At 39.4% G+C, this 15,215-nt stretch overlaps 1 protein-coding gene across 2 annotated transcripts; it reads right to left on the reverse strand.

Annotated features, from left to right (window-relative positions):
- Positions 1-156: 156 nt before the first annotated feature.
- On the reverse strand, positions 157-7,932 carry ccna1 (cyclin A1). 2 transcript variants are annotated; one of them, XM_030746769.1, is made up of 10 exons: positions 7,682-7,932; positions 4,276-4,434; positions 2,609-2,828; positions 2,427-2,521; positions 2,096-2,322; positions 1,788-1,992; positions 1,572-1,685; positions 1,329-1,462; positions 1,127-1,210; positions 157-1,040 (listed from the first exon to the last, which is right to left on the reverse strand). In XM_030746769.1, the coding sequence occupies exons 1-9, from the start codon at positions 7,682-7,684 to the stop codon at positions 1,159-1,161; spliced, it is 1,209 nt and encodes a 402-aa protein (XP_030602629.1). In that variant the 5' UTR covers positions 7,685-7,932; the 3' UTR covers positions 157-1,040; positions 1,127-1,158. The 2 variants fall into 2 exon arrangements, with proteins under 2 accessions (XP_030602629.1, XP_030602628.1); XM_030746768.1 differs by having other exon boundaries at positions 157-1,210.
- Between the last annotated feature and the right edge of the window lie 7,283 nt (positions 7,933-15,215).

The raw sequence follows: 15,215 nt of genomic DNA on the forward strand, positions 1-15,215 counted from the left end.
AGGCAACAAATATAACATCATAATCCTATAAATATATTTAAAGTTTCCAAAAAAGACTATAAGATAAGATAAGATTATATCATGTTGATACAATAACACAGATTCATAGATGCTTGCAAAACAGGTCATTGCTTTATTTTATTAAAAAAAGAGCCCTTCATTAATCTTGTTCACTGCATTCAACTTACAAGTATGAGCAAAGAATTACACATCAAAAACATATAAACATTGGAAATCACTTTTTGGTAGATGATCACTTTTTGAGACAACACCCACCCAGTCCTTTCAAAATAAATTCAACAGGCGACATTATTCCAGGTTACACCGGAGATGTGTTAATAATGCCAATTTAAATGCAGAAGGCTCTTGATGAAACACACGTTCAATTAAAAAAAAAAAAAAGAAACACACAAAAATGTTCATTAAAAGACTGAACACATTTTTTGAATCAGAAAAAGATTAAGGATGTTGTGGCTCACGAATTAAATACATAATTCTGAAATGTATGCTACAACTGATTACCTCTTTCAGTGTCTCCCTGTACTTAAAAAAAAAAAAGGTGATTAAGGGGTTTGGTTTTTAGTTCATTTTTATATTTACATTCACTATTTGTTTAGGTTTCTTTTAATGCCAGTCTTTTTCTGTGTTAATGTAAATCTAAGTTTAAGGTGTGGTTTGTGTTACAGCCTGCATTGTACATACACTGTAAGTAAGTAAAATTTATTTACAAATTAGATTTAAACACAGAAGAAAAAAAAGTCTGTACAAAGTACTGTACAAAACAATAAAATAGTATAAAATTACAAATCACTCTACATGACAGACAATGGTCATGTAGGAAACAGTTTGCATTCAGTTAATCATTTGAGATGAACAGCATTTCTATACTATGGAAACAGGATTTTACAAAGCAGGAGGCATCTCACTAGACAATAATTTAAAAAAAAACATATCAGACACAACTTATTACTTAAAGCACTGTATTATAGATATCTGGAACATCTGTACAGGCTCTTCTGATGGTTTTAGATTTCCATAAACTAGGATATGAGGGGGGAAAAAAACACTAAATATATGAAAGTGTCCAGATAGGCTTGGCATGAATATTCTTGACAGTGAACTTCACCTTCATCCGAATCAGTTGGGTGGAGCAGTTAGTCATGGGCAAGGCAAACCAGCAGGGGGGTTGATCCATGAAACACCACAGTACCTGTAAATGAAAAGAGAAGATGTCCATTTAGACACATGCAGTACAGTGTAAAACAGGACATAAAAGGCTGTAAAATGGCTTGCATGTATATATTTAAAAAACATACACCAAGCCTTACTTTGCACTTTTGTACTTTTCCCTGACGGCCTGTTGTGGGCGGTTCTCTGCACTGATGAGTAGTTTGTGGAGATCAGCCAAGCAGGGCCAAATTTCAGCCATCGTATATCCAGTAAAAGCGTTTAGGGAATCTGGCTAAAGTATAAAAACGCTGAGGTTAAAAATCACATTTTTCTAATTTGTTAATAATTTCCATTAAATTTCAATTAAAAAATATCTTCAGCAAATAAAATATCAAACTTACCCATAAAGAGTTGTTTATAGTGTAGGTGGCTAGGCAGTAGGCTCCAGCAGCAACGATAGATGGGGTGTACTGTAGAAATGGATCAATTTCCAGCAGGCTTAACTCAGCTATATACTAGAAGAATATATAAAAAAAAAATACAGTAAATGGAAATAGAAATCTATATCCCCTATGTAAGTAGGTCAGACTGCTGCTTGAGTGGTTGAATTTACTCACCAGGGCAAGGTTCTTTGTGTTTGCACAGACAGAGTGGATGGCCATGAAAAGGTGAAGGAACTGGTTTGTGGTGGGTGCTGCCAAGTTGAAGCCCAGCAAAGTTAGAAATGCATGCTCCATCCGAACTAACTGCTTCTTAGTGTAGGTGTTGTCTGTGATGTATACAAACTGGTTGAGCTCCGGAGGTGAGGTCTCCTCGTATTTTCTAGAAAGTAGCAGATCAGATGGCAGAATGTTATATATGAGGTTCACTATTAACACAGGCCAAAAAAAAAGTGTGTTAGATCATTAGAAACAAAGTGTCTTACGCAGCAATCAGTAATGCAGCTGTGCCAACCAGCTGCAGCTTGCTCCGTGTCACATATGCAGTGCAGGAGAGGAAGCGGTCCAAGTAGTTGACAGCAAGATGCAGAGTTTCAGTGTGAAGCCGGAATTCTTGCACCACCTCAACTAGCCAGTCCACCAGAATGACCCGCATGCCATTTGTGACCTCTGGGTGTCTCTGTAAATAGTCTGGCCTTGGCCTGAACTTCATCTGCAATTAGAAGCCAAAATAGCTTGCAGCAAACTGAAGAACAACACCTCATAGTTGAATACTGATATGAAAGAAATGACTGATGTCAAACAAAAAAATCATACCTCATTCTCCCTCAAGTGCTGATGAATATCTTCTGCATAGTCCACAGAAAACACCTCTTCAGATTCAGACTGCTGAGAAGCATCCTGGCATGAACCTACACAAGTAAACAGCAGTTAAGAAAGCATGAAGTCAAGAGATAAAAGTTTTGCTCAGTAGATTCTTTGATATAGGTCGTACTCACTTGAACTAAGCTCCAGCAGGCGTCTTATATCTTCAGTCTGCAGGGCATCGGTCTCAGCGTCTTGGTAATAACTGTCTCCAACAATTTCTTCACCAGAAGCTGTAAGAACAACTTCACAGGCCTCTTCGACGTAGACGTCATAGCTGGAACTGGAAGGGAAGCTGAAACAGTTGACCTGAGAGCCGTCTGAGACTGAACTGTGTTTGGAAAACTGGCTGCCCTGAAAAGAAACGTAAGCCAACATGATTGTCTTTAGTGCTTAAAAAAGAAGGCAGCTGGGCTTCTTTAGCTTGTGAAGACGTTTCTCCTCTCCTCCAAAAGTCTTCTTCTGTTTGAAAAAAAAAACTGGGTGGGGATTTTGAGGTATTATCAAGGTACTGGGTGTGGTCTCCTGGGCGCTGGCCCTGAGAGTCGTTGAGCTGAGACTAACCGAGACTGAGTGTGTGAAGACCTCTGAAAACACCTCAATATCATGTGAGCTATTGCGATGACCTGAGGCAATGGGGAGGGCAGTCCCATATCCTGAGACGGGTACTTAAGACTGCATTGTAGGTGGCTGGCTGGTACCTGGAGTCGTTAGCCACCGCCCCTTTTCAACGATGGTCGTTCACAGTGGACAATGGCTTCCTTCACTCCTTCCTCAAACATCTGTCTTCTTGGTCCAAAACATGGATAATGGAATCCTTGAAAGAGTGTCCTTTCTCCTTAATTGCTCTCCTTTGTTTTGTAATGAGCAAAGCATTATTTTGAACAGCAATTAAATTTATTAGACCATTACCCATTGTTAGGTTTATGCCACAGCTGCCCTAAATAACAGTACTGGCAATTACCAAAATCAGTATGCACAAGCTCTTTAATCAAGATGTTATTTTTAATTCTAAAATATAATTATTGTTGATTCAATTGTTGAATTATTGTTATTCATGAATTTTCAAATGTACTATTTTACAAAAAAAAAAAAAAAAACTGAAAAAATAGTAAAGCACATTATTATTTTTTCCACCAAGTTGCAGGTATTTACTTGCATTCCTGGATAGGAAAAAAAAAAAAAAAACCTCTGTGATTTAATAGAATTTATTCTATAAATTTTACAGAATTTCCCTATTATCTTGAAATATTTGAAATATCAATAAAATCTCAAAAACAGACTGTGAATTAATATAATGACACAAAAAATGTCTGTAATTTCACATGGATTTATTCATTAAATAACAGAAATGTTGTGTCATTATGGTGTCACAAGAACCACCCGCACCTGGCCATGGATAAGTGGAAGAAAATGGATAGATGGAGCGTGTAACATCCACAAGTACTAGTCAACTGTCAAGACAGCTTACAGGCTGAGCTTGGAAGCTCATCAGGGTTGGTCTTGGATAGTATTGGATGGGAGACCAATGGGGAATAACATGTGGTTTCATCTGACTTTATCTGTTGGTCTGAAAGTTGGTAGATCAATATTTACCAGCACCAGCTGGCAGGATTTGATTCTTTTTTCACGGTAGAGAATATTTCCTGTTTCTAATTGAATTTTTCTGGCACCCCAGCTGCCAAAATATTTTGGTCATTTGACAAGTTTTTTTTTTTTTTTTTTTTTTACAGTGTAGATGATTGAGAAGCTACACAGAAGAGTTAACATGATTGCTATTTTAGGGGCCTCTGTCACCTACCTGGCTGACGGATCGACCACGTTGTTCATTTTCTGACAAGACACCAAGTACTGTCCGCTTTTTGGTCCTCTGGACCTGCACTGCATCTATTCTGGTTGAAGGTGCCATATTTTCTTTGCTGGTGTGACTGCCATGATAGGCATTTGTGCCCATGTTCATCTTTAAACAACAAGATTAAGAAAGAAAAAGTACAAATATGCATTTAAACAGAAAGACCTGCAATCTATAGATGCAAACAAGAAATCAGTGGGACCAAAAAAATGTTTGTTTTTTAATTTTTACAGCTATAGCCTTTTTGAAATTATGAAGTACTAGACTGTTTTAGCATTTCATGACTCTAAAAGTTGTACAAATTAAAAAACCTAACAAAGGGAAAAAAAAAATAATAGCAATGCATGCACAATATGGGCAAACGTGTTGGGGCACACCTCACAATCTTTGAATGGTGATTTCAGTCTCATTGTCAAAAACCACAAAAAGTCAAACACCCAGCCTGCCTACAAACATTTGTGAATGAATGGGTCAATTTAAACTGCCCAATAAACTCGAGTGCCTTACTGTAACAGGATACCACCATTGCAACAAGTCAGTCTGTGAAATTTCTTTCCTTCTGGATATTCAAATAACCATTAAAAACTGTGCACCAGAAGCTTCATGGCATGGGTTTCTAATTCCAAGCAGCTCCTGTACGTATAATGTGTAAGTCACCCAGCAATTTGTCCATATACTGTATGTAGTCTACTATATCTGCAACAATTACAGAGACTCTACTTTCAGAGTAAAAATGATGTAAAGTGGTATAGCAGCTAAACAGGGTTGCAAGTAAGTGAGTGGGTTTGACTTAGAAAAATGTTGGAACATATAGATTTCACAGAGCTAAAGAAGATATTGTTATTTATTTTGTTTGGTTTTTAACTTAATATCATAAGATCACCTGCAGTTGTGGTCAGAAGTTTACATCCACTCATCATGGGCATGAATATCATGGCATATTTTTTGACTCTGTGCGGATTAAAGAAAATCCAAAACAAATTCAAACTTGTGAACCCAATTCTTGTTTTTTTTTTAAGTCGTTAAAGATGTGTGCTGTACAACCATTCCACCCTGGAAAAAGAAACAGTTTGAAGAAATTATTCAAATCCCCAAATTGCCATGACATTCAAACCCATGATGAATGTATGTAAACTTCTAATCAGGCCCCATCTTATCTCAAAGACCTCATAGTACCATATCACCCCCAATAGAGCACTTTGCTCTCAGACTGCTGGCTTACTTGTGGTTCCTAGGATAGTTAAGAGTAGAATGAGAGGCAGAGCCTTCAGCTTTCAGGCCCCTCTTCTGCAGAACCAGCTCCCAGTTTGGATTTGGGAGACAGACACCTTCTCTATTTATAAGATTAGGCTTAAAACTTTCCTCTTTGATAAAGCTTATAGTTAGGGCTGCATCAGGTGACCCTGAACCATCCATGTTCTCTGTAATTATTGTAGGGTCTTTACCTTACAATATAAAGCAGCATGAGGCGACTGAGTGTGATTTGGAGCTGTATAAATAATTTTGAATTGAATTACTGCTGAGAAATTAATTTGTTGCCACTCAGATGCTTTTCAGGTGGTGTTGCATGGTGGATCAAAACCTGATGGTACTTTTCTGTGTTCATAATTACTAGAAACAAAGTGCCTAAAGATACAATTTAAACCTGGTTCTTTGCCGAGTTGTCCGTCTATGTGTGGACACAACACTGGTTCATCCTGAGTTTGGTGCTTTTTTTTAATGCTTGAGTGATTCATATGTCAGTGTTAAATGGCTTAATAACAACAACCATAGGCGCATTTGTCCCACCCAAAAATTACATCGCGGAGGAGAAAAAATACTTGATTTTGAACTCTTTAACTCGCGTTCTTTTATTTTGAAGGCGCAACATAGCGTCATGTGCCTGCGCTCCCCCCGCCCCCCTCTGAACGGCTCTGAGTGTTTGGGAGGCGGAGACAGCGGCAGGAGTCAGAAACTCTTTTGAATGAGGTAAAACGGTCTGCCGGGAATGCTGCCGGGAATATGGCTTGTTTATAACGTCTTGTTGTCAGTTTACTTTCATATAGAAACCAAATCTTTTTCAGTCATCTTAATCCTGGGATGGTCACTCGTCCAGTATTTACTGGACAAGAAGTCAATTTGCGAGCAGTTTGTGGTTGCAAATGAGAGGCGGAAAAAACATTTTGGCTCTTTTGCCTAGGCCAATGTTTTTTTTAACCTTTTGTGTGCTGACCTGTTTGGCCAATTATTAAATGCAGGGCTGTAAAGTGCAACAGCACACTGTGTTTTCAGTGAGGCACACAGCTTGTGTGAGAGGTATCACTTTTATTTATTTCTGTTGGTTATTATTATTTTTATTGATATTTATTTTTATTTATTAGATTCAAACAGAGTTTCAAACTGAATAGGCATATTTTAATAGCTGTTTTTTACTTAAGGTTTATATTAAAATAATTTGTTCGTTACATTGTTGGTGAGGGTTCTTTCATGTCAGAACGTTGTTTAATTAAAGAACCAGTTCTATTGACAGTCAACCTACATAAATGCGTTTTTGACCGGTATTAAATGTTTTCGACCAATACAACATATCAAACTTTGCACTTGTGTGTGCTATTAAATTATGTTTGTGCTACTAAAATATGTAGCTTGCTAGTACCACTGCGGCCACCTGATAAAGTAAGCGTACAGCCCTGAATGACATGGTCATTACGCTTGATATAAGACTCATGCCATTTTGTTTGGTGATTTTGCCCACGTCTTACGATTATAAAACATATACATATGTAAATTATACATGCAATAGTATAGGTGTACACAACACTATTTTTCCAAGAAACATTTGAAAAAGAAGAAAACAAAAGCTCAAACAGCTTTTTTGGGGTTTTATATATTTACGGATCTGTCAGGTTTCCGATATGTGCCCCCCCCCCCCCAGTAGTAAACTCATTCCTACGCCCTTGACAACAACAACAACAGAACTCTGAAAATGGTCAGTTACAAGAACTGGACTGAAAATGAGTTAAAAAGCAGCCAAAGTCCAAAGAAAAACTTCAGAAAGCCTGGAGAACTATTACTCAAGACCACTTTAAAAATTTACAAGAAAGTTTGGCTCCTTGGAAGCAAAATATTAAGAAATGAGGGGTAACTCGAGACACAGTACTGTATAATAAATAAGGTCGGTGCAATGACGGTCTCACATTGCCATGGTTACTAGACTTTACCTAAGGAAATCAGTGAGACACAAATCAAGGAAAACGGGACAAAACTCACAAACGGGTCTGCAAACACAGTGCATCACTCCAGTGCACGACAAAGCACTGCCCCACTGATGGTTACGTGTACTGTTTAGTGTATTTGGTCCTAACTGTAAACTCACCATAATCAGGATCTGTGTAGTGAGCAGCTTAACGATTCAACGTTACCAGCACCGACCCAGCCGGACAAATAACAGCTACAACTATCTTGGCTGTTACTGATCGGTATAAACAGCGACCTCTTGCTCCCTTCACGCGAATCCCTTCCAAATTCCTGGATGTGGGAGTTTTGTTTTTGTTTTTTTCTTTCCTTCGGCGAAGTTTGCCTCGAAATCAGCTGTTTCCTCCAAGTTCTGTGTCCAATCACGTGGCGGAACGCAGCCGCTGATGGTCGACGTCACAGGAGTGACTGGATTTATCCGCTCAATATTTTTCCACGGTTGATCGGTTTTATTTTAACTCTCCACCACCCCGACTGCTCATATTATAGGCGCAACCATAGATCAGCCATAAGTGCTACCCCGAGGCAAGAGAAATGAGTTGTATTGAGTTGATACTGTTATTAAATCTACAGGTGGTGAAGGGGCTGTAGGTGAGTTATTAAACAGCAGCTGCCTAAACGAGCCACTCATTAAAGTTGAATATAGGTCATAAATACTCACACTCTTCGTCTTACTCCACGTACAAAGAGTCCTCATCAATCCAGAAAAAAGGTGAATTTTACTGCAACCCACTGATGACTTCTATAAATTGTAGAGCACTTATTGTAGAGTCATATTTATGACATGCTGCACGATTTTGGGAAAGATTTGAAAAACTGCTTGACAGAGAATCTCACTGGACCCTTTTTTCCTTCTCTCTGAATAATGCTAAATGATTAATTTTTATTCATATTATTGTCATATTTATCCTTTACAAAGCTGTGTGTGTTTGTTTACAAAAACAGTCTTCAGAATATTCCCTACAGATGTGTACACTGATTGACTCTAACGTCTGTAAAGCTAGAGTACACAATCTATTTACTTTTTTCATTTTATTACTACGATTTGTCTGTCTCATAAATATCTACAATATTCACAGCATTGAGTGCTTAAATCAGCTGCATGTTTATTGTGTTTCAACAACAGCAGCCTGTGGGTGGTGAAGAACTGCTTTAGTGGCTCTGAGCGATTCTTTTTTCAGCACGTGATGAAATAAGTTAGACTCTCGATAAGATGCTGAGCAAGACTTGAAATTAGGTGTTGGCAGGATGGGTTTAAATTTAGAGGAGGAACTGCAGGGCGAACAGTCATGTGGTGGTGATGACAGTGGCAACAGCAGTGCATCTTCTCTGACTCAACCTGCCACGGGGAGTCTGATGGTGGTGGAACAATGTGACAGTAGAAAGTGAAGAAGACGTTTATCTTGGTCACTGTTTAAATCTGGTGACTGGATTAAGCAGCAGTTAGATTAAACAAGGCAAAGAAAACACATTACTTGCATTTATATTGCATTTCCTATATGTTTAAACAGATAACACATTTTTAGGCCTTTACTATCATATTCAAACAGTAAAATCCATTATAAGAAGCTAGTAATTGTATTTTTATGTAATGTTGGCCCATATAGGCAGTTTGCATGTAGAGAAATACACACACACACAAAATTAAAAAAATTTAAAGTAGGGTAATGAAGTCAGAGAGAATCTATAAATAATCTCTATAGAAGCATGCGTGTTTGCCTGTGAAAAATGAGTGCCTGCACAGTTTGCGTTGTCCATCAGATGGCAGGCTTTCTCTTCAGTCATAGTGCAACAAAAGTTTGACAAATGTGAATAAAATTTATAAGCAAGCTTATGACACTGTGACCCTGTTAAATTGAATTTCACAAATAAGCCCTGAATTTTCTCTCACTCAGGAAAGAAGATGATGCAAATCGGTGAAATATTCAGCTAATTAAAATTCTAAAGTGGCTCAATGTGCTCATATTTCTTTAGCAACAGACCTTGTGGAATATTCTTTAATTATTATTATTGTTGTTTTTCATTACTGTTATCTAGTCATGGCATGAACTACAGGTATAGATGCATTTAGGAAGCAGGGGGCATTAACTGAAACTTTTCATGCTGCTGCTGCTGCTGAGCAGCTCCAGCGGAGCAGCAGCAGATTAGGGATTCCAATTTGCAACCTTTTGGTCACACGGCTGCATCTTGAACCTTAAGTCAGCCATCACTCCTAATACTTTCCTGACAATTGTATTTGATGGAAGGCTCCTTCACTTTTAGTGCACTATGCCTTTTAATTGGCACATTTCCAAACCTTCCACCTTTAACCAGAATCTTAAAACATATTATTTTTTTCCACTGAGGTCAGAATACCGTGACAAGAAACAATGTCTACATTAACAGGCACATTTCCCCCCAAAGACAGACAATATATTCATATACTGAAATTCATACTTGTTGATTTGCCCATGAACAGTACTTTTATGACACAGCAAAGGCAAAAGACCACTTTTCTTCCACTGGTATCATATTAGATGTGTCATTTTTAAACTCAGCTGTATATTCTTTTCCTCAGAAAGAATGTAAAATATAAACTGATGCATTCAGGATGAAAAAGACCACGTTGCATCGAGGGACAGTGGGATAAAATGCTTTGGAACTTTGTACAGCTGTTATAGGGGATAAGGCTTCCTACTGTGGCTGATTTCTTCTGTCAAAATAAAATCAATATCTGTTCACAGAGTGCCGAGAGGAGGGGCTGCACAAACACAAACACACACACACACACACACACACACACACACACACACACACACACACACACACACACACACACACACCTGCTCAGGGGACACAACGTCTCTCTGTCTTCCTCTGTCTTCTTAATCTCTCATTCTCATTTCCGTTCAGTCCCTAAGCAGATTCAGATTGCTGGTGACAGATAGCACACGGCTGGTACCATTTCATTAGTGTGATGCATTGCCGGTGACTGGCTCGTATGTACCAGATGTGCTGAGGTTTGAACATCACCCATAAAATCCTGTGCTGTCCAGGAGAAACCAAGCTGAGGACGGACATGTTTCATTTCTCAAAAGACCTCTCGTCAGCGGTGTTACTGCGCTGGGAGGGATCACGGCTGAGATTGTCTCTCATCCTGTCCACGGGAGCTCAGAAAAGTTCAAAAATAGCATGGAAGATGAAAGTCGCTACTAACTTGGAAGATAAGGAGATGAAACGGCAGCCCCAATCTGCTGAGGATTAGCCTTGCTGGACAGACATTTTCCAATTCATTAGTTTTTGCAGGAAGAAAAATGGTTTAGCTGATCATAAATGTATGACAGTCCAATGCATTTCCTCAGTGATGGCACATTTAGATGATAGCAACCTGCGGTGTTGTCAGATCTATCTTTTTCAATTACCTTTTATTTTCATGCCACAACTGCTTAAAGGAAAACATTATGTAGCCAGGTTAGCAAATGCTTTCAGAAAATAATTTACTGTAACCTATATCGGCAGATCAGCTTGATTAAGCTTATGCCAATCTGCGTTCCTACAAGTCTACTGCACGGTGATATCTCTGAGGCCCATCTGCACACACTGTCTGGATGTAGAGTAGAAGAACAAAATAATGCAAACACCACATGGAAGAGGTCTTTAACTGCAGCATTGCTTTGTTAATTGCTGCAGAGATGGGTCATGTTAGGTTGGAAAACAATCAGCAGCAGTGACTGGCTCTAAAAGAGGGCAATCAGTGCTTGATCACATGTTCAAAGCAAAACAAGAGAATTAAGAGAACTCCAGGGAGGCCAGATCATCTGTGTCAAACTGTTCAATGAAGAAAACTGCAGGAAGAGTCTAAAATCTCACGGGAAACGCCAACAAACTGCCTTAAATATGATGAGTACAGTGACGCTGAAAAAAAGACTGTTGCTTGTAAAATCTTTCTCTTTGTCTCGACTAAACCTTGTATTTTTTCCACAGTCTGCGTATTATATTTATTGTTTACTCATATACTGTCATATGGATTTAAGCACTTTTTAATCAGGAATATGATGTGGAAGCTTGGTGCCATTCTGATTCATTAAGCGGTCCATCTCTGCAGTAAGCCAGGGGCATGAAAAGAAAATTAGCACAGAGAGCAGGGGTGTGTTATTGTCTGTTTCTTATAATGGCAGGATAATTATGTTGCTTAAATCAGGACGCAGCAACACACACAAACACTGGCTGTTCAATTTACAACCCCAGGGCAACACTTTTTATCACGGTGTGCCACAATAACAAACCTTTGACAAAAAAGTTTGTTTACTGCAGGTCTTTTTTTTTTCTATTCATTAATTAAAAATGAGAGAAAAGCATAAAGTGGGAGAGAGCAGAACAGGAAGTAAAAGTCAAGCACTTGATATTCACTCACTAAAATGCACAAAAGGCAAAACGACTCAGGAATCACGCTGAAAGACAAAGTGCTGCGTTTTGTCCTTGTATCCCCAGTACCTTCTGTGGACGACTCGTACATCAAATATCTCCCAGTCAGAGCTGTGGGACATATGAATTATGAATGTCTGAGTAAAAGACTAAGGGCCTTTTTTTTTATTTGCAATTTAAGGGCCTCAAATCTTTTGGTGCAGTAAATTATTCATATATTCAAATGAATCTGACTTTGAGGATATTTTTTCTTTCTTCTCCACTTTCATGAATTTAGAGTGTACCCTGCAGAAGGACAGCGCAAAATTGCAAAGGCTATGAATAGTAAAGTTTGTAGTACAATTGTGTTTCAGTTGGCCGTTGGACTTTGTGCTCACACTTACGTTCTTGTGCTTCAGTTGCCCCACCACTATGGGTTGATTTTGGGATGGTGCCAGCGTCACATTGCCATCTCTCATTGTTATTCTGGACAAGCGCTCGTCTATCAGGCTTCTGTCCTCTATGTGTGTGTGTGTGTGTGTGTTTGTGCACATGTGGGTGTGTCACTGATGCGCCTCAGTATGCTCGGTCTGCTCCACGCTCTCAGATCTCTGAAGATCATTCTGATTGGCACGCCACTGCCGTGAAACGAAAAGCTGTGGTGTGCTGCATATTTATTGGTTTCGGAATCTTTCAAATGTCACTAATAATTTCGTACATCTTGGAGACAAAGACATTCTGCCTCCCCATGATTAAAGATGTAGCAATACTTTCTCCTGCACTCAGGAGAGAATATGAAGCAGTTTTCCTGTGCTCATCACAGACTTAAATTTTGCTTTTATGAGCCTCTCTCTCAGTGGGGTGCTTGGCAAATTGGTTCAGATTACCAGAGGGATGTAAATCATATCTTGCGGTGCATCTAAAATGCACGCATCTTGGAACATAATTTGTAACTAATATTGTGACGCTTTCCTGTCTTTTATCTCAGAGTTTATAGGCGTGTTCACATGGGTTTTAGCAGAATGTCGAATCCCCAAACATAAACACTGATTTTTTTTTTTTTAGTTTTTTTTTTGCCCCCAAACCGCAGCTGTACCCTGACTGCTGCATGTTTCCCTCTCATTAACATGCAGTGCAGAGACTGGTGTCCTCACAAGGGCAGCGCTAGGATGGCATGGATTCAGAACAGGCTGGGAAATCAGGGAATGACATGGAATCGGCAGCTACTTCTTCGCCTTCTGGGATTAGTGACAAAAGCCAGCTGAGGCCGAAGCTCTTATCTCTAGCCTTCAGTCCTCTGTCTTGCTCTTGCACGCACGCGCACACACACAAACACGCACGCACAGACCCAGACACATACACACGAAACACAAATGCGCACAAGAATGTTTGAGTTTGCACAGAGAGAGCGCATGTACTCACATGGCCTTAATTAGCTTTGCCAAGCATATTCCCTATTTAGAAAAAAAGTTGTGTGTGTGTGTGTGTGTGTAATGATTCCCTGTGATAGGTTTAGAAATAATCTTCCACAGCGTGAGATCAGGGCAAATAATTATTAGAATAATTAAATGAAGTGCAAAACCAGCTTCTTAGTGGGTTATTTATCAAAAATGTTTTCCTTCCTTAGGGAGGGGGCTTAGATTTAGAAGATATGTGTGCTGATCCAAGAAGTCTAAGACCTCCTTGCATGGCTGTCAAATGTTTATCTGATGTACACATGAATACTAACTGTGACGTTTGCCACTGCTGGATTTGGAGGTGAAATAAAGTCATCTCATTTCTCCTCTACGTTCTCCTTTGCGGCTATTTCTCTCTAGTGCGCATGTCAGCGGGCAGATGGCAGAAGATAGAAGCATCTGTGGAGGAGGAGGAGGAGGTGCCTTTTTCCCTTCACAGAGCAGAGACAGGTGACATCTGCCACACAATTAACACCTTCATGAATACCATTAAGGTGCTAACAAGACCATAATTTATGCTAAGTCAGATGAGATTGAATTCAATGTTTTATTTTTTATTGGTGCCTCACACCAAAAAAGGACATGCCTAATCCTAAGCAGAGGAATTTAATGTTTGGGTCATCCAAATAAAATACAAATGGAAAAAGTCAACTAAAGTAGGGGGGCAATGGGCAAAGAGTGCATTAGCATTAGCATTGCAAAAGCTCTAGGAGTGTGAATGGGTTGAAGTCTTTGATAGAGTCATTTAAGGAGTGAATTCAGCAACCTTTCCTCCAGAGTGCTTTACGGTACTGGAGCTTTCATTTAGTGGCATGATCAGGTCACTTTTTGATCAGGTAAATGATCAATCTTTTTACTTAAGCACAATAACATGGTACATGCTACCCCCCCCCCCCCCCCCCCCCCCCCCAAAAAAGCAAAAAAACAAAAAACAAAAACAAAACATGACAAGTAGTAACAAGTAAAAGAAACTAGACTGTTATTTGTAGGAGACAGAAAGAGAAGTGGCATGTTGTTAGGTCTGCAATCATATGATCATGGCTGGTGGGAATCCCAGGGCAAATCTATAAAGTTTCAGAGGAATGTAGGGATCCATAAAGAGAGCGAGAGTGGCCGAGGGCTGGGACAGAGACGGAAATCGTGACAGCCACTAGTCTGCTTTAAATCTCTTCTGTCAAACTGCAGACACATACTTCAAAACCTGTCCTAATAAATCCAAGCGCCTTGACACCAATAGCAGAGAGAAAATCTCAGCCTGTGTTGCTTCTGCTCTCAAAGTGATATAGTTTGGGAACAGAATCCTCTGTTTCACCACTCGATGAAATATAGCAAAAGTTGTGGAAAGCCTTTTTTAAAATGCATCTTGGTTCATGTGTAATTTGCAGCATATGTCCATATTCAGTTCACATAAAAAAGATTTTTAACAGAACAGATGCGCTTAGCTGCCACTAACTGCTTTGAGGGGGGATCAGAAAGAGAAAAAGAGAGAAGAGGGGGGAGTGAAAACACAAGATAAGAGCTTCAAGATGAAGTGAGGTGAGAAAGAAAGCTGCATTTGGAGAGTGAGAAATGTTAAAGGCTGCGTCTTTCCACTTAGGCCTCCCTTTTTTTCATTCATCCGCAGGTCTGGGGTCTCATTTGAGCAGCTCAGTCTGCCTCGCACAACAGCAGCCGGTTATTACTCACCACTGGATGCTGTCTACTGACGCAGTTTGCTGAGAGCACAGAGCTAGGCTGTGTGTCCCTCATACAAACAAAAGATCCAAAGCAAAGGCTCAGCTTTGTACATAAGCACACAATGACAGAAATGGATTT

This window comes from Archocentrus centrarchus, chromosome 14 (genome assembly GCF_007364275.1).
Source record: "Archocentrus centrarchus isolate MPI-CPG fArcCen1 chromosome 14, fArcCen1, whole genome shotgun sequence".
Taxonomy (NCBI): domain Eukaryota; kingdom Metazoa; phylum Chordata; class Actinopteri; order Cichliformes; family Cichlidae; genus Archocentrus; species Archocentrus centrarchus.